The sequence below is a fragment of the Caenorhabditis elegans genome, chromosome V, assembly GCF_000002985.6.
Source record: "Caenorhabditis elegans chromosome V".
Classification (NCBI taxonomy): Eukaryota; Metazoa; Nematoda; class Chromadorea; order Rhabditida; family Rhabditidae; genus Caenorhabditis; species Caenorhabditis elegans.
The window spans coordinates 15,362,480-15,380,325 of record NC_003283.11 but is presented as its reverse complement, the minus strand read 5'-3'; the positions used below and the strand labels follow the sequence as shown (position 1 = coordinate 15,380,325).

General features: G+C 34.8%; 4 protein-coding genes and 6 pseudogenes across 10 annotated transcripts; all 10 read left to right on the top strand.

The window, feature by feature from the left end:
- Positions 1 to 408: 408 nt before the first annotated feature.
- Positions 409 to 1,959, top strand: srh-251 (Serpentine Receptor, class H; the record flags this gene model as incomplete). Its single annotated transcript, NM_074418.1, has 2 exons — positions 409 to 712; positions 1,301 to 1,959. 2 exons carry the CDS (start codon positions 409 to 411, stop codon positions 1,957 to 1,959), a joined length of 963 nt encoding a protein of 320 aa, NP_506819.1.
- A 363-nt stretch (positions 1,960 to 2,322) lies between these two features.
- On the top strand, positions 2,323 to 3,825 carry srh-122 (Serpentine Receptor, class H; the record flags this gene model as incomplete). The annotated part of the gene is made up of 3 exons (NM_074417.2): positions 2,323 to 2,683; positions 3,076 to 3,708; positions 3,758 to 3,825. 3 exons carry the CDS (start codon positions 2,323 to 2,325, stop codon positions 3,823 to 3,825), a joined length of 1,062 nt encoding a protein of 353 aa, NP_506818.2.
- Positions 3,826 to 4,002: 177 nt separating this feature from the next.
- On the top strand, positions 4,003 to 5,426 carry srh-52 (Serpentine Receptor, class H; the record flags this gene model as incomplete). Its single annotated transcript, NM_074415.1, has 3 exons — positions 4,003 to 4,539; positions 4,881 to 5,187; positions 5,236 to 5,426. The coding sequence occupies 3 exons, from the start codon at positions 4,003 to 4,005 to the stop codon at positions 5,424 to 5,426; spliced, it is 1,035 nt and encodes a 344-aa protein (NP_506816.1).
- Positions 5,427 to 5,524: 98 nt separating this feature from the next.
- On the top strand, positions 5,525 to 6,650 carry R08H2.10 (annotated as a pseudogene). The gene is made up of 4 exons: positions 5,525 to 5,761; positions 6,029 to 6,164; positions 6,280 to 6,406; positions 6,452 to 6,650. Coding segments are annotated over exons 1-4 (699 nt in total).
- A 725-nt stretch (positions 6,651 to 7,375) lies between these two features.
- On the top strand, positions 7,376 to 9,459 carry R08H2.8 (annotated as a pseudogene). The gene is made up of 6 exons: positions 7,376 to 7,450; positions 7,499 to 7,620; positions 7,665 to 7,754; positions 8,272 to 8,821; positions 8,898 to 9,221; positions 9,267 to 9,459. Coding segments are annotated over exons 1-6 (1,354 nt in total).
- A 1,059-nt stretch (positions 9,460 to 10,518) lies between these two features.
- nhr-269 (Nuclear Hormone Receptor family) lies at positions 10,519 to 11,856 on the top strand (the record flags this gene model as incomplete). The annotated part of the gene is made up of 6 exons (NM_001356765.1): positions 10,519 to 10,672; positions 10,718 to 10,783; positions 10,839 to 11,014; positions 11,117 to 11,367; positions 11,417 to 11,529; positions 11,612 to 11,856. The coding sequence occupies 6 exons, from the start codon at positions 10,519 to 10,521 to the stop codon at positions 11,854 to 11,856; spliced, it is 1,005 nt and encodes a 334-aa protein (NP_001343586.1).
- Positions 11,857 to 12,036: 180 nt separating this feature from the next.
- Positions 12,037 to 13,167, top strand: srh-108 (annotated as a pseudogene). The gene is made up of 2 exons: positions 12,037 to 12,397; positions 12,515 to 13,167. Coding segments are annotated over exons 1-2 (1,014 nt in total).
- Positions 13,168 to 13,500: 333 nt separating this feature from the next.
- srh-107 lies at positions 13,501 to 15,028 on the top strand (annotated as a pseudogene). Its single transcript has one exon. A coding segment is annotated over exon 1 (1,528 nt).
- Positions 15,029 to 15,312: 284 nt separating this feature from the next.
- On the top strand, positions 15,313 to 16,722 carry srh-106 (annotated as a pseudogene). The gene has a single exon. A coding segment is annotated over exon 1 (1,410 nt).
- Positions 16,723 to 16,903: 181 nt separating this feature from the next.
- On the top strand, positions 16,904 to 17,139 carry R08H2.15 (annotated as a pseudogene). The gene has a single exon. A coding segment is annotated over exon 1 (236 nt).
- The last annotated feature ends 707 nt before the right edge of the window (positions 17,140 to 17,846 follow it).

Genomic DNA, 17,846 nt, shown 5'->3' with positions numbered 1-17,846 from the left:
ATAGCAAAGCATTGTCATAAATATTATATGTCTATGATTAAGATCATATACGGCAAAACAAAATAAGTCTGTGAATTCCAAAATTCTCGAAACTGAGCAAACAGCGTGTTGTTTTCTGTTTCCCATAGAAAACGCCAGTCAGACTCGAACAAAAATGAACCGCTACGGGAAGTGTTTTAGAGATCTATGTTCTAGAGATTATTTAATCTTTAATTTTAATCTTTAATTTTTTAATTAATTTTTTAAGTTTATTTTTTCGTGTTTTCCCAAATTTTTTATGTTATTGTTCAGGACCTGAACTTCAGGTAGAATTTTAGTTTTCGTTTATTTTTTGTTGCTTATACAAATAATTTAAACAGACGTTTTACCTTAAAATATATTATCTAATTTAGAATAATTTCAGTCCTAATGACATCCCAGTCCTCAAATTTTGCTTCGCCGGAATTTCTACTTCTCGCAACTCATATTATTACTTGCTTCGAAATTCCATTATGCATTTACGGAGCATACTGTATTCAATTTAAGACCCCTGTTAAGATGAAGTCTGTGAAATGGGTCATGTTAAATGTGCATTTTTGGAGCACCGTATCCGACATCACTATTTGCTTAATTGGTGTACCATATCTGCACATACCGTGCGTTGCAATTCACGTGCTCGGATTCTTCGATGCTCCTGGAGAAATATTATATTGTCTTCTGACATGTCTGTTAGGTGATTTTCCTGATATTTTTGAATTTTATTCTGCAGCATCCCTATCACAATTTAAATCTATTCTGTGAAAAATCGAAAGCTTTCATGGTTCAGATTTATGAATCATATGTATCTGCATAGAAGACCTGCTGTTTGCAGAACTAGACACGCTAAAAAATTCCCTGAATCTCAGTTAACTTTGTGTTTTGATATTTTTTCATAGAACTGGGTTTGAATGTGTTTTTCAGATAATTTTTTGAAAGATGTTAGTCATGATGATACTCGATGACAAGAGTAATTAGAATGTACTTGATCTCTTCAAATAACACCTGTAAAAAAACTAGTCCTGTCCTCAAAGAGTACAAGGCGTAATGACCTAGAAAAACTTCAATGTTTTAGTTTTAAATAGGCAGAAGTCAGCATGAGTCTGTAGGACTTGCGATAAATCTGCTGGCCTGTTCTTTACAATACACAGTGTGGAATAAATTTGGGATGTTTAACGAACCTTTTACTTTAAAAGTCAGAGTATGTATACCCCCGGAGCCGGCAAAATTCGGGGAATGTTGAACGATCACCCAGCACCTTCGAAAAGTCAATTGAAGTTTTCAGCTCTCGGAGTTTCCCTAATCGCCATTTACGAAAACCGATTCTACGCTACCATTGGTCAAAACTCCATCTGGCACCACCTCCGAAAAATCTATCTTCCACTAATGTGCATTTTTCCTCCTATCTCCTCTCTTCCCGTCTGGACAATCCTGCCGTCACAGGAAAATGCTCGACCATGTGATGAAACTTTATTTCTGGAGAATATTCATATGGTCAATAAGAAAATATTCATTTTATCTGTTGATCCTTTAGTTATTGTGTTATGGGGCGTTGTTTGTTCATGTATCATCACTATACCTATCATTTCATTTTTCACTCTCACATTCTTAAAGCTTCTGGAGAGACAGAGAAATCATAAGTATTCATTTCGAACAATTCAAATGCAGAAGAATTTTCTGTTGTCCATGTCAATCCAGTTTGGCTCGTTTCTCATGCTCATTATAATACCCTTAATTCTATTGCATAGCTCTGTCATTTTCTGGTTTCATTCCCAAGTTCTTAATAATTTCATCACAATCATGTTCTCATCATTCGGCACTGGATCCCCTGTTGTCATGATTTTTGTGTACAAACCGTATAGGCAGTTCACGTTGTCAATTTTTCGCAGGAATAGGAAAAAAGAGAGCCAGATAGATACTATACAAGTTCAAAGTACTATTTAAGGAAATAAATCCGTTCTTATTTTTTATTTTTTACAGCTTAAAATTTGTTGTACTATGTTCATCAGGAACCTCTCTGCATCACTGATTGTGGTACAATTATTGTTACACATGTTTTTTTATTAATATAAACGGATCTTCTAACTCCTCTAAGAAATTTCAAAGCAAGACTGAAAGTATTGTTTTTGGTGGCGCGTTGAACACTCTAATTATAATTGATACTATTATTAAAAACCGAGTAATGAAGTAAAACCAAAGCAATTCCCCCAAATCTGATTAACTGATCTTCGACAAAAAACAGTCGGAATTTCAAGACTCAGCTGTCTGTCGTTTTTTTGCAATAACATTAACAAGCGTTTTATTGTAATGAGTTCTGCATTAGAAGATTATTTTGCGAGGAATTATTCAAATTGTAATTCAAATTATTCATTTTTTGACACTTGGCGGAGCATAATTTCTTTTTCAAAAATCATTCAGCTAGTATCACTACCATTTCAAGTTCTTGCATTCTACGTTATTCTGTACAAGACCCCAGTTGCTATGAAAATTTCCAAAATACCATTACTAATCAATCACTTTTTCTGTGCTCAACTCGATGTCGTTCTATGTACCCTCTGCCCATTATACATATTTTTGCCAATGTCCGCAGTCTCCTGTGTTGGATTGCTCAGCTGGTTGGGAGTCCCCACATTATTGCAATTATCTATTATTATTGTAGTAGAAATTTGCAAGTTTTTTGTAATTCAAAAAATCTATTTTTAATCTCTAAGAATTTTTCATGGCTTCTTAAAATTTCTTAGAATTAAATTCACGAATTTTTCAAAATTAAGCTTTAAAACTGATATTACTGCTAGAAGGTCTAAAAATTTTTTCGTTTTTTTTTCGTTTAAAAATTCGTTTTTTTTTTGCCAAAAAAGTAAAATTAACCCCAATGGTGCAAATTCCCGCAAATGCTACTGAAACAATTATTGAGAGCCAATTTTTCAAGTTTTCACATATGTATCCTAGTTTTTGAAACCAAAAGTTTTTACCAAGAGCTTAAACCTTTTAAAGATTTTTGATTGATTTAAGGTGTTTGAGAACTTAAAATGTATCAAAAAATTGTTTATCATTGTTCAGGCGCCGCTTTATCATACATATATCTGTTCGAGAGCCGTGCCAGCTCATTACACACCAACCGGTTTAGAATAACAAGTACTAAATATAGAATAATTTATTATTGCATAGTACTGTTCCCAGCTCTGTTTCTGGCTCCGTTGCTCAAGTTTTTCCCTGAAGATCAAAGTATTGCAAAGTTAGATGCATTGAGAAGTTATCCATGTCCAGCTCAAGAGTTTTTTACAACGTCGGTACTTGTGGTTCTCATTGATCACGATATGAGAAAATATGCTATTTTACCATCAGCAATTACAGTACTAAGCGTAATTGGTCATTTCCTATTTCACATGGTTTGCCTAGTGTATTGTATTTACCTTTTCCCCTCTAAAGTCGTTTCCAAGGAAACACAGGAGAAACAGAAAACGTTTCTGGTCAGTGTTTTATTTCAAACATCAATTCCTTTTATCGTTGGGATTATTCCACTTGGAGTTGTTTTCGCACTCAATTCAGTTGGCTATTATTCTCAAAAAGTCATGAACTTGACATTTTGTTGTGTGATACTTCATGGCCTATTCGAAAGTGTTGGTGTGATTGTTGTGCACAAACCGTATAGAAATGCGATTGGTTTGAAGTTCGCCAGCTTAAAGTTTGGAAGTACAGTTCTGTGAAAAGGAAATAAGAAATAAATATGTTGAAATTTCAGAACCAGGAGTTCCAATCCGCATTGAACCGACACAAGGAAATTTCACAAGAGATATCACTAATTTTTAAAGGGTCGAGCTCGCTTAAGGCAGTTTATTAAACCATGCCTGTCTTCCGCGTTACTGATCTATGTCAAGTAAGCAGATACTTCCGAGAACTCTCTGATCACTGGTGAGTAACTAGCCAATAAGCGATTGAATTTACTCCCAGCTGAACACATGTGCTAGACTGCATTTTCATTGCAAAATGGAAAACTACTACCACACGAATTACTCTAAATGCCAGCAACCAACTTCATATTTTTCAACTTCTAATTACGTTCACACTGGTGTCCATACAGTCACTATATTTGCAGTACCCTTGTGGATTTATGGATTCTATTGTATCATTAAAATTACCCCGAAACAGTTGGGTTCTGGAAAATGGGATTTATTAATTGTCCATATTTGGACAGTTTGCCTAGATATCACTTTCATTTTGTTGGGACTTCCGTACATGTTTTTCCCATCTTTATCAATCCTTTTTATTGGTTCTGGAAAATTAATTGGAATACCTTCATGGATTCTTTCCTACTCTATTCAATCATTAGTGTCAGCCTACACAGCCTCATTTGTTGCATTTTTTGAGAATCGCCAAAATGTTTTACAAACAAAATGGAGGATTAAAAAGCGATGGGCTCGGGTTTTTATTAAGCTGATCAATTATGGAATTGCTTGGCTTACAGTACTCCCTCCGTATCTGGAAAAGTTGGACTCTGAGAGACTGGCTATGGATTTTTTAAAGGTAGTGACATTTCCTGAAAATCGGAAATAATGTTTTGGAAATTTTCAACAAATTCAAGTTTACTAAAACTAGCATTTTTATTTTTAATCAGGAATTTTTTAATAAAATTTGAAATTTTCTTCCATTTTTTTGAATTCTAGAAAATAAAAACACTCTCACTCCGGTTTTGAAAAAAAAAATACCACGGAACGCCCCAATAATTTTTATACCAAATGTACATACTATAAGCTACGTAAACCAAAGAAAACAAACTACAAAACCAAAGACGTCAAACTACAAAAATCACAGATTATATTTTACGAAAAATCGCTATTGGTTAGAATTTCAAAGTGATTTTCTAGAATGTCCCATGTCCTGACAAGGAATACTTCAATATTTCTCTATTTTTTATCTGTGACAACCCTCTCATGCTAACCTCATTGATGGGATTTCAATTCCTAACCCTCACAAGTCAAGGAGTATTTTATGTTTCTCACACCTGGTATCACCTTGTCTTCCTCCACGGTTCACGGGTGTCTGCGGAGACTCGTAAAATGCAACTCCGTTTCTTCTGGGGAACTCTTCTACAAGTTCTGATTCCTATGCTGGTATTCATGGGGCCAATCAGTTATATCTGGTATTCAGCTAACACGGGATATTATAACCAAGGTGAGAGCTAGTGTGGAAAAACGAAAAAACTAGACACTTCAATTTCAGCAATCAATAACCATATCTCATTCACGGTTTCATTTCACGGAATCTTGGGAATCAGTTGCATGGTTTTGGTGCAGAAAAGTTTTCGAACTCACTTTTTGAAAATGATCACATTTGGAAAAGTTAATTTAGCCAAAGCAAGGAATGTATCAGCTGCAAAGCCGCCTAAATCAATTGTAGCGATTCAAAGTTGAAATATATGATTTAATAAGGCAGTCCAATCTGATGCAAAATTCCATGAACTTCCATGAACTTTCCCGTTAGATCGCATAGCATGATAAGCCTCCCCGAAATGGCAAACTCTCTTGCTTATAAGTTCGATTGTCTCTGTAACTTTTCAAAAATAACACACCAATTGTGTACAATGCTGAGCGAATTCATTCTTTTCGCAACAATTTTGGAGACAGGTTTCACTGGATGTGGAAAGAAAAAGAAGAACTCGAAATCTGAGAAGAAGTCGGACTCGAAAGAGAAGTCACCACCAAAGGATAATGATGATGTCGAGAAAAAGGAAAACGAAGTGGAAGTTGTAAGTAATTTTTCTGATAGCTATTCTTTTTTGCACAAGCTGGAGCTTCCAGTTAGGCGGCACAACGGAGCTTTTGCCGAGCTTCCGGCGCGTGAGGTGCGATACAAAACCCGAAAAAAGTCGGGCAACGTTATCGCACTATGTGGTGGAGTCAGCCTGACTACTTTCGTTTTGATCTACCAAAATTGCTCGTGAATCGCGCTATAACAAACTGTGGCCAATGCGGGGTGCTGCAAACTTTATGCCAATTTGTGTTTTTTTTTTCAGAAAAAGGAAAACAAGGGAGTGAAAAAAGAATAAGTGAAAGAAAATAAAGACGAGAAGAAGGAAGTAGATGACAAGAAACCGAAGGAATTGGCTGAACATGGTGTAAAAAAAGAAGATGATGGTGATGTGAAAAAAGGTGAGGAAGATGAAAAGAAAAAAGGATCGGATGAGAAGATTGGTATTAATGAAAAAGCACCACTCAGTAGGTGGGATCATTTTTTTTTCTAATAGTTTAATTATTTTCATTGCAGTTACGGTTGACCATGTGACGCTTAGTTTTGATTGTGCAACAACTAGTCAGAAGAAGATTACATTAAAGAATGTTACCAGCAGACCGATAATGTTCAAGATCAGATCGACGACTACTAATACTTATCTGTAACTCAGCTTTCGAAAACGCAAAATTAAAATAGAAAATTTCAGGATCAATCCAGTGTTTGGAAAAATCGAGCCTAATGGTTCCTTTGAAATGATTGTAACTCACCGACCATCTGCCAAGGGAGAACATAAGCTGGTGATTATGACGACTGAATTGTCTGGAAAAAAGATTGAAATGGCAAAGACGTTTAAACAAATCAAGCAGGCTGGCCCAGAGGTTACGGTGAAACTTTTTGCAACATGAGACTGAACTGGACTGGCGAAGTTGTGTGAATGAAATTTCAATTACTACAATTTTTATTTTTTACAAAAATAGTTTTATCTGAATACAAATTAATAACCTCAACTATATCTTATATCGCCAGTGTCTGAAAACTCTAAAATTAATACTTGACAACTTAACAGTTGTTCAAACCAGACATAGGTTCCAAATGCTTAGTTCCAAATTGATTGTTTTTGGATGAGCAAGCCCGTGCCTATTTCCCGAATCTTGGAAAAAAGTCTGGAAAAATTGAGGTTCATGTTGAATGTGCCCCATTATAATCAATTATACATATAATTGAACATTTACACATTACAATTACCGTAACGACTGGTAGTATGTAAATTAAAAGACTCTAAAATATTGCAACCTCAAACTACATTTTTCTTTCAAAAATTGAAAGATCAAACGATGTGTAAGTAAACAAAAAATGATAAGGCTATTTCCTGATCAGCACTATTTGATTGTAAGGAAATGTTTATGTGACAATAGAATCGACACTTGATATATATACAAATTTGGTCACTAAAATAAACAAAAATGTAGTTTTGAAACAAGTTACATATAAAAATTAATCAGGAAAAAATGATATGAAAGAGTAAATGACTAATTGAAAGACTACAGAAAACGTACTGTGATGACGTAGAATCACTATCAATAAGAGTACGCAACCAACTATTTAAGTCGTTTTCAACAAGTTAAACTTCATTCTAAAATTTTGATTATCATTTTGCTCTCTATATTTTCAAGTTCAGCTTCGGCAATAAATCATGATATTCCCAGTGAGAATCTTATCAAATCTATGAGCTATGAAAAATTATGAATTTCAGAATGTAATGGGATAATAACTTTCGATAAACCCATTGATCCATCATCTGGAGTCGACTACCCTCCATTTTACAATCATTCAAATGTTCCGCTGTTTCCAGATAATTACGATTGTGACTACCAAGTAAAATTGTATAATTTTTCGAATTTAATTATATCATTGCCCAGATTAACGTTCCAAGTGACTGGTTTGTTCGGATTTTCTTATATGTTGAAATGGGAAATAAGAATACAACGGCGCCATTACTTGGTACAAATGTAAGTATGGGAATTTGCTATCGTGGTTATTATGCTCGTAGAAACACTCCACACAAGCACAAACAAAAAATATTTTATATCAAAACGTTGATCAAACCTCGGTAAATCGTTAGAAAAGGGGTTTGTTTGTTTGTTTATTTGGAACTTGATAAATAATAACAAAATGTAATACATAAAAGAACATCGGGGAAAATCGAATAACACATAAAATAAGAAAGACTCGTCAGAGTCCATCTTAAGTATGAAAAGTAAATAATATTTGAGAGAAGAGGATAAATTAAAGAGAAATTTAAAAGATTTTATTTATTTCTGGCAACCCCGTTGCAGATGCGTGCTCGAATGCACATCCACAATGTGTGCAAACTCGCAAGTGGCCGTCCACTATTTTATCAACCTTTGACCATTTAAATGATCAAACGTTTTTCAGATCTTATGAAGGACGTCCTAGTTGGTCCTAATTAACAGTCATATCCATACTCGATGCTGCTATCTTCAAAATATATTTTTTTACTTTCAGATGATATCCAGAAACCGTATCACCTAAAAGTATTTGAGACGAGCGCCCAACCAGTAGTATTTAGAGACCATGACTACCAGCCAGTTCAAGTGAAAGCAGATACGCGTGTCTCTATGCTTATTACGCCTCCTCAAGCAATATTTTGGAGACAATATTATCGTGGAATAATAATATTGGACGGTCTCAGCTGGAACTCTACTTCACTTGTCACTGGTCTTCAACTTTCGGAAAGCAACAATCAAATTGTGTCCGGTGGTCAATACTTGTCAGTTGTGATGCTCGGCAAATACACGGGACCATGTTTACTTGTATTCCAAGATTATGAAAACACGAGAAATATAACAACTTTTCAAATTAGTGATCGGTCATACTTTGCGTCACTTAACACGTTCTTCTTAAATTCAACAACTGGTACAGAAGCTTTACTTGCAGTTAGTGCTTATGTGGGTCAATACGACTACATAACAGGTTTGGAAGGATCTTCAGGAAAGTTGAACGTGTTTATGGGAGGTGTTACAAAGAACAATACTAATCTAGCTGCTACATTATTGTAAGTTAACATTCGTAATTGTTGAAACAACGTTCCAGTTTTGACTTATCATTTCTTTAATTCATGATTCGTTCAGCACTCCAAATTGCAACACCTACTTACCTCAAAAATTCACTGGTCCCGTCAAAACATTTGTGTTGACTGAAGGAACAGCATTACTGAACATGTCAACTTATTATAATGATAATTCAAACACCGCTTTAATTGGTAGAAAGGGATATGTTGTCTCCAACTTCTATGGGACACCTAGCAATCAACAGGACGCATTTATGGTTATAGACGCACGAAATGTTTCATATGATGTTAAATTCCGGATTGAAATTAAGTTTGCTGATTTAAATGACACCGCTCAATTGAGCATCCAGGGATGGAAAAATAGAAAAATAGTCTCTAATACAACGTAAAAAGTTTTTTAAAAATCTGGTTTCTAAAAATGAAATTTCAGCTACACTGCTTCAAATCGTCCATTTATCAATTTGATCTATGAAGTTTATGGTGACAGTATGGGAGTTTATTATAGCTCGTATGGATCTACTACGAAAGGTCTTCTTATGGAATATGAAGTTGTCAAATCCACTGATACCGCCTCTAATATTTTATTTGTAATTGTCATCTGTGCGAAAATTTGGATGACTTAGAATAAATCTGCACCGTATGTTTCAGGAATGATATTTTATGCATTTTTATGTTGAGCTCTCAATTGACAGAAAGACAGGAAGTGTATTAGTTGACACAGTGCATTTATAATTCTTATCAGCAGTTGCAAATGATCAGACTAGAGAGCATTTCAATTTACATTCTGTTTCGGTCGAAAGAATATGTACATATACATATAACGTTAGTAATTTCAAAAATTTCCAGTATTTTCTTTAATAGTAGTGTACCCCACCAGTTCACTTTAAAAGGGTATAACTCGGTTAAGTTGGAAGTGAACAATAAAAAATCGATAAAAAATTTAAATTTTTCAATTGACAATTTTTGAATAAAACAAACGAAAACTACAATTGAGTCAATAGAGGAAATACGGTATGTATAATATCTCATGATATCAAGTTTCCATCCGTAATTGCAAACAGAAATTATGGGTTTTTGGCAGATAACAGATGTATGTTGTTTGCACATTTTCCACATTTAAAAATGCCCAATGGTCTTGACAGAGTTTGGTTTCGACTTCTTTTTGTTTTTGAATAATTTTGTAAACATTTACTGAACTCTTTAAATTTTGTTTTTGAAGCATAAATAGCTCTGAAAGTTTTTTTTTGTAAGTGTCTCTGGAAACACAAGCTGTAATGAAGCCTGCTTGTTTTATCCATTCAGTTTTTTTCTGTAAACTCAAAATTTTACCAAGTTTTTCTGAATATGCAAAATTTAAAGCTACGGTAATCTCACCCTATAAGTATCATGTGGAATCAATTTTTTCGTAACATCACCCCACACAATACACTTTGATCACTACAGTACCATCTCCACCCCCTGTCCAATAAAATTGATCAAAATGTTGCAGTTGTTCAAGGAAATGGTCTTTTATTTGATCAATCAGCAAGTTGTTGTCTCTTGATGGTGAAAATGACGAGTCAATATGTTTATTTCCTGTTGCATTTTTCAAGCGAAATTGATTTGAAAAAATCAAATTGTTGGACGTGAGTTTTTATTGTTGCAGGGTCTTGAAGAATAAAAATCAAAATTTTCAGCATTTCATGAACATTCCATGGTGTGAAGTTTGTCATGGAGCTCCAAAAGGAGCTCAATATGGAGCTCTGGCTTGTCTGGGATGCATTGTGTTTTTCAGACGAGCAATTGTTGGTGAAAATATCAAAAGAAAATGCAATTTAAATTGTGATATACTATTTGGTAGTACCAACTTATTTCAATTTAACTCTGTAATTATAATTGCAGAGAAGAAGAATTGCTGTAGAAGTTGCCGCCTGCAAAAATGTCTAAAAGTTGGAATGGATCCAAACGGTTTATTATAAAAAAAATGTTGAATTCCTAAAATTAAATCAACTAAGATCTTTAGCAGTTCAACACCGCGATTTGATTGGCCCACGTAAGCCGATAAAGTTGATTTTGAAGAAGAAGGCTGATGCAATATCAGGGAGCTGTGAAATTGATTTTGATTATTTAATGGAGCTACAAAGGAAACAAACCATCAAGTGGGAACGATATGGGAGACAAAATGAGAATATCAAAAAGGTAAGCAGCCGAGAAAAATCTATAATTGTGTTCTTTCAAATAGGATGTCTAAATCTAAAAAAAATTAGAAAATACAATATCAAACTTCCAAAAAATTTCAAGGTGACGGCTACTGATATTCGATTTGTGATGAGCTTGGGATTCCAGAACGCCACTGTATGGGCTAACCATTTTGAACCATTTTGGAGTCTATCAAACGACGAAAAAACTTCAGTTTTATCAGAATACGGAATTGCATTTATTCTTATGGAACAAGCTATCAAAACAGTTAATGAAGGAATCAAAGGAGTGTGGCTACTGCAAACTGGTACATCATTGTTATCTCCTGTACCATGTGAAACTGAGCAAGAGAAGTTCTTTATCTTCTGTTCAATCCGTATATTAATTGTGATTACATTTAAGAATTCACCAAAAATTTGTGAATGAATTACTGGAAATGCTATGGGCGCCTTTTAAAAATCTGGGCTTGGATAAATTTGAAACGATAATTTTAAAAACACTGCTTTTATTAACACGTGAGTTGTTGTCCAACACGCCTGTCTCGTTCATAGTTATTTTGCTATATTTTAAATACCTCACCTCAAATTAAAATTTCAGCATCACATCAAAAAAATGTTCACTTGACAGGTTCAAAGCTACTTCGAGAAAAATGCCTGTCAGAACTAATGAAATATACTACAAACATCTCTCCAAGTAGTGGACTTGAGAAATTCGGTGAAATATTGCTTCTAATGGGATCAATACGGTGTGCTGTGAAGCTTTTCTTTAATCACACGAAGAAATTAGATATTTTCCAAATGGATAATTTTGATGCATTTACAAGAAAATATATTTTGATGTAATAATAGCTTTTGGTCTGGGATATAAGCTGATTTTGGAAATATCAAAGTGGTTTCCGACGAATTACTAAAGTTACGAAGCGCGTAAAGTCGTTATTTAAAATTTCTGTCTCCTGCTTCAAAAATTCACCTGTCAAAGTGTTTTTATAATAACTTTTCATGCTTTTCACTGACTTACATGATATGTCCTCAGCGCTAGAGGAGTATTATGCAACAAATTACTCGAAATGCAATCTATCCTATAATTATCTTGCCACGTGGCAGGCAGTTGCCTATCCGTTACACTCTTCTCAATTGATTACCTTGCCTTTCCAAATAACGGCATTCTACATTATTTTTACCAAAACTACGGTTAGAATGAAACCGATGCAACTGCCACTGTTCCTGAATCACTTGTTCTGTGCATTATTCGATTTCTGTTTATGCACACTTTCAAGCTTGTTCGTTTTTCAGCCAATGATGGCGTTTGCAGGCGTCGGACTGCTTAGTTGGATTGGAATATCATTTATTTATTAGGCAATTGTTGGAGGATTAGCGTGTGTTGGTAAATTAGTTGTGAATGTTTAAAAGGGTTTTTGACTTTTGAGGCATTAGTAAAATAAAAACTTTAAAAATATGTAAATTAAACTGGTTTTCCAGAACTTGAAGTTTGTTATTTCAGGTGTTGTTGGTTCCTATGTTTTCTTATTCGAAAGCCGTAGTAGCTCGTTACTTCAAAATCGATTCCGAATATCTCGCAAAATCTCTCGTCTGATCTACTACACGTATTTCGTTGCTCCCTTCATGGTTGCACTCGTAGCATTAATCATAATTGCAAAGGAAACAGATGCGGCTAAATTGCGAGATCTGCAAATTTACCCATGTCCAACGCGAGAGTTTTTTATATATTCAGTTTGTGTCTTTGAGGGTCCACCAGATGTCATATTTCTTGTTTTTATCTCCTTGTTGCTACATTTAACTGGAAATTCAATATTTCATGTCGCCTGTCTAGTATATTACCTTCATGTCTCTCCCTCACGCATTATCTCAAAGAATAATCGAAAAGATCAGAAAGTTTTTTTATACAGTATTACGGTACAGCTCTCAGTACCAGTTTTAATGGCAATTTTTCCAACAACGACCGTCTTGTTTGCATCACAACTGGGATATTATCGTCAAGAATGGATGAACTTGGCCATCGACTGCGTTGGATGTCACGGTCTCGCTGAGAGCCTTGCAATCATGTTGGTGCACAAACCGTATCGAGAAGCTATTCGAAAGTATTTCAAGAAAAATAATTCAATTGTCATCCGCAGAAGTGGAGAGCTCACATAATAAAATATTCACCGAATTCACTTCAAAAGTAGGATAACTGCTGTAACAAAAAATCTTCATCATCTATCCACTGGTTGAACAAAATTGCGCCCATCATAAATAGTTAGAAACTAGCCCAAAAAAGAAGATGTCACAATACTTAGAAGAATACTTTCACGTAAAAATCAATTTAAAAAATTGTGAGAAATCAATCAATAATTACATAGAACTACAAATTCCGTAAGTTCGTTATTCAAAAAGAGCAGGTATAAACTGTCTCTGCTTCGAAAAAAATCAGATGTCAAAGTTTTTTCCTAACCTCTTTTTTTCACACTTCTCATTGATTTCTTTTATGTGCCCACGACGTTAGAGGAGTATTATGCAACAAATTACTCCAAATGCAATATATCCTATAATTATCTTGCTTCGTGGCAAGCAGTTTCAGCAGTTCGCACTTGGCTCAATTTATTGCTTTGCCTTTCCAAACCATGTCATTCCACATTATTCTTACCAAAACCCCGGATAGAATGAAACCGATGCGATTGCCGCTATTTCTGAATCACTTGTTCTGTGCTTTATTTGATTTCTATTTATGCACACTTTCGTGCTTATACATTTTCCCGCCAATGATGGCATTCACTGGTCTTGGACTGCTTAGTTGGATTGGGCCATTCCTTTATCAGGCAGTTGTTGGAGGATTAGCGGCTGTTGGTAAGTTAGTTAAATGTTTTAAAAGGCTAGGTTACGCATTATTTTTTCAAAAATCGTCTCAGAGCTTGATAAAGTAGCGTGAGAGCTCTTTGTTTGCTAACAATAGAAACTGACAAAACTATATAGATTCAGGTTTTCAGGCATATGTTTCATTCCTTACAATTAGATTTTATAATTCAGTTTTTTTCGTTGAGCTTTTTTGTATTAAACGTAATTATACATTAAAATTTTTGTAAAATCTGTAGATATATGTATATATGAATGAAAGTTAAAAACGGTTAGTCTATATAGTTACGTTTTTGGGATGCCCAGGTTCCATCTAGGACTGCGGAAAGGGCAAGCGATTCAAGCAGCTGTACAAAAGAGGCACGTCCCCTCACGTCCTCGCTCCTGATTTTTCGAAACGCTTCTCTGACTTCATAATCCGATGAAATTCTACTCATAAATGATAGTTATCTTTATTATTTCCAGCAAACTAGATTGCCAAAGCTAAACTTTCGTCATTGCAGGTGTTGTTGGTTCCTATGTCTTTGTATTTGAGAGCCGTAGCAGCTCGTTACTTCAAAATCGATTTCGAATATCTCGTAGACTATCACGTCTAGTCTACTACATTTACTTTATAGGTCCTGCTATGGCAGCAATCGTAGCAATACCCATGTTTGCCGAGGAAACAGATGCAGCAAAACTTGGAGATTTATCCACTTTGGAGATTTATCCTTGTCCCACACGAGAATTTTTTATACATCCAGTTTGTGCGTTTGAGGCTCCGCCAATCATCATTGTTCTTGGTATATTATTCTTCCTGCTACATTTAACTGGTTTTTTTTCATGTCACCTGTCTCGTATATTACCTTTATGGTTCCCCTTCACGCGTTATCTCACACAATAATCGGAAAGATCAGAAAGTATTTTTATACAGTGTCACGGTACAGCTTTCAGTAGCATTTGTAATGGCAGTTATTCCAACAACCACCGTCTTCTTCACATCGCAACTCGGATACTATCGTCAAGAATGGATGAACTTGGCTGCTGTCTGTTTCTCATTCCATGGTCTGCTGCTGAAAGCCTTGCAATCATGTTGGTGCACAAACTGTATCGAGAAGATATTCGAAAGTATTTGAAGAAAGATAATTCAATTGTTGTCCGCAGAAGTCGAGAGTTCACCTTATGAAATATTAAAAGAGAGCTTTGTCAAAGTGTTTTTAATTGTTGGATCACTAGTGCAGAAAAAATTGTATTAATACAAATTTTAATCTTGAACTATTATATGTTAAACTGAAAAGAAAATTACCAGAAAATTATCTACTTCGAAGAAAATCACCTGTCAACGCTTTTTTTTCCATAACGATAATTTATTTCTTCTCATTTATTATATTCAGAAGAAAATTACATTGAAGAGGGCTACCAGCAGACCGATAATGTTCAAGATCAGAATTTAAAAAGAGAAGTTAAAAACTGTCTTATGCAACAAATTACTCCAAATGCAATCTTACCTACAATTTTCTTGCCTCATGGCAAGCAGTTGCCTATCCATCGCACTTTGCTCAATTGATCTCATCACCTTTCCAAATTATGACCTTCTATATAATTCTCACAAAAACTCCGGTTAGAATGAAACCGATGCAATTGCCATTATTCCTGAATCACTTGTTGTGTTTCACTTGATTTCTGTATATGCACACTTTCGAGCTTGTACGTTTTCCAGCCAAAAGTGGCATTTGCTGGTGTTGGACTACTTAGTTGGATTGGAACTCCTTTATTTTATCAGACAGCTGTTGGTGGAATAGCGGCTACTAGTATGTTAATTTCAATTGGTTTGAAAAGTTAATGAACTTGCATTATACCAACAAAAATGTCTCAGTTTTATTTGTGTAGCTTAATGTTTGGTAAGAGGTCACGAGAAATTCACAATCCGTTTTGCTCACGTCTTCGATGTTTAAATAGTTTCAAATTTAAAGTGTGCGACCAATTTTGAAATTTGCTTCAGACGCTGGTTTAATTTTTTTTTTCTTTTGCGCGGAACATTTTTTGAGGGGTAGGTAAAACAATGAAATTTGTTTCAAATAAAAATGAGTTTCCCGTAATGCGCAGGAGGGGGTGGCAAAAAAGAAGCGACTCGTTGACTCCGTAATAAGATGGAATTTTCACTCACAACTGATAGTTCTCTCTATTTCTCAAACAAACTGGAAAGCTCAATGCTTGTCATTTCAGGTGTTGTCGGTTCATACGTCTTTTTATTTGAGAGTCGTAGCAGCTCGTTACTTCAAAATCGATTTCGGATTTCTCGCAGAATATCTCGAGTAATCTACTTTACTTACTTCATAATCGCCGTTATGACATTCATGTTTCTTATAATCGCAATTGGTGAAGAAACAGATTGCAGCAAAGCTGCGAGTTCTGGAGATTAACCCTTGCCCCACTCGAGAGTTTTTCATATTTCCAGTTTTTGTCTTTGAGGCTCCACAAAATTTACTTGTTTTTGGTCTAATCTTGATGTTTCTACATTTCACTGGTAATATGTTATTCCATGTGACATGTCTTATATATTATCTCTATGTGTCCCCATCGCTCCTTATGTTGAGGAATACTCGAAAGGATCAATATGTGTTTTTAGTCTGTGTCACAGTACAGATTTCGGAGCCGCTTATTATGGTAGTTTTTCCAACTGCAATCATCTTCTTGGCGGCATAAATGGGATATTATCGACAAGAATGGAATAACTTGGGTACTGACTATCTTGCTTTCCACGGCCTTGTTGAGAGCATTGCAATCATGTTGGTGCACAGACCGTATCGAGAAGCGATTCGAAAGTATTTCAAGAAAGATAATTCAATCGTCATTCACAGAAGTCGAGAGTTTACATAATAAAATATTGACCCATGAAACGAACTGCAAGTGTATGTAAAAGTTTTATTGGAAAAATCGGTGTGCCGTGAAGCGATTCCACAATCACACGAAAAAATAAGATCGTTGGCCGGAGACATAGGCTGAAATTATTTCGGAAATGCCATAGCGATTTTTGAACAATTACTAAAATTACGGAGTAACATCACTAGAGGAGTATTATGCAAAAAATTAATCCAAATGCAATAAATACTATAATTTTTTTGCCACATGGCAAGCAGTTTTCTATCCATCGCACTTTGCTCAACAGGTCTCGTCGCTTTTCCAAATTATGGCCTTCTACATTATTCTCACTAGGACTCCTGTTAGAATAAAGCCGACGCAATTTCCACTATGTACAAATCACTAGTTCTGTGTTTCATTTGATTTGAGTTTAAAAAAAAACTGAAAACTAAGCAAGAACATTTTCAAGTATCAATGTGGTTTTTGAACAATTTGTATATTTCAACCATTGTTGGGTAAGTGTGTTACAGTCCGCGCACATGTGTTTTCAAATATTTTAAATTAGGGCGCATTTTTTTTCTTCGTATTTTTTTTGAATGTCTTCGTATTTACCAATTTTTCTGGTTTAAAAATTATAAATTTCGCTTACATACTATTTGTGAACGATATTTAGCAAAATCAATATTATAATAAGTATAGCCAGAAACATTAATTCAGTACTGAAATTATTGAGACCGACTTACAACAAAAACTAATTCAGAATGCATGGTCATATTGATAAAAGAAATACGGTATGCACCAATATGGCCACTGAACACACGGTGTGGATTTTTTAACAAAAAATCAAAAAAACATGTTACAAGAATTAATTCATTCTTAACCATTGCGTGACACGTGGCATTTTTTTGAGTTTTTTATGGATTTTAGCTGTTTTAAATCATCCAACTTTCAGCTTTGTTTCAGTTTTTCTTCAATTTTTTTCTAGATTATCAAATTTGACAGAATTTTCAAGGAAGACATAAAGAAAAAAACTAGAACAACAAATTTTGTGATAAAGAAAAACAACGACAAAGTATGTATATCTTGCGCCAGGAAAAGTCCTCTAACTGACCACTGTGCCCACAACTTTAAAAAAAAATTTA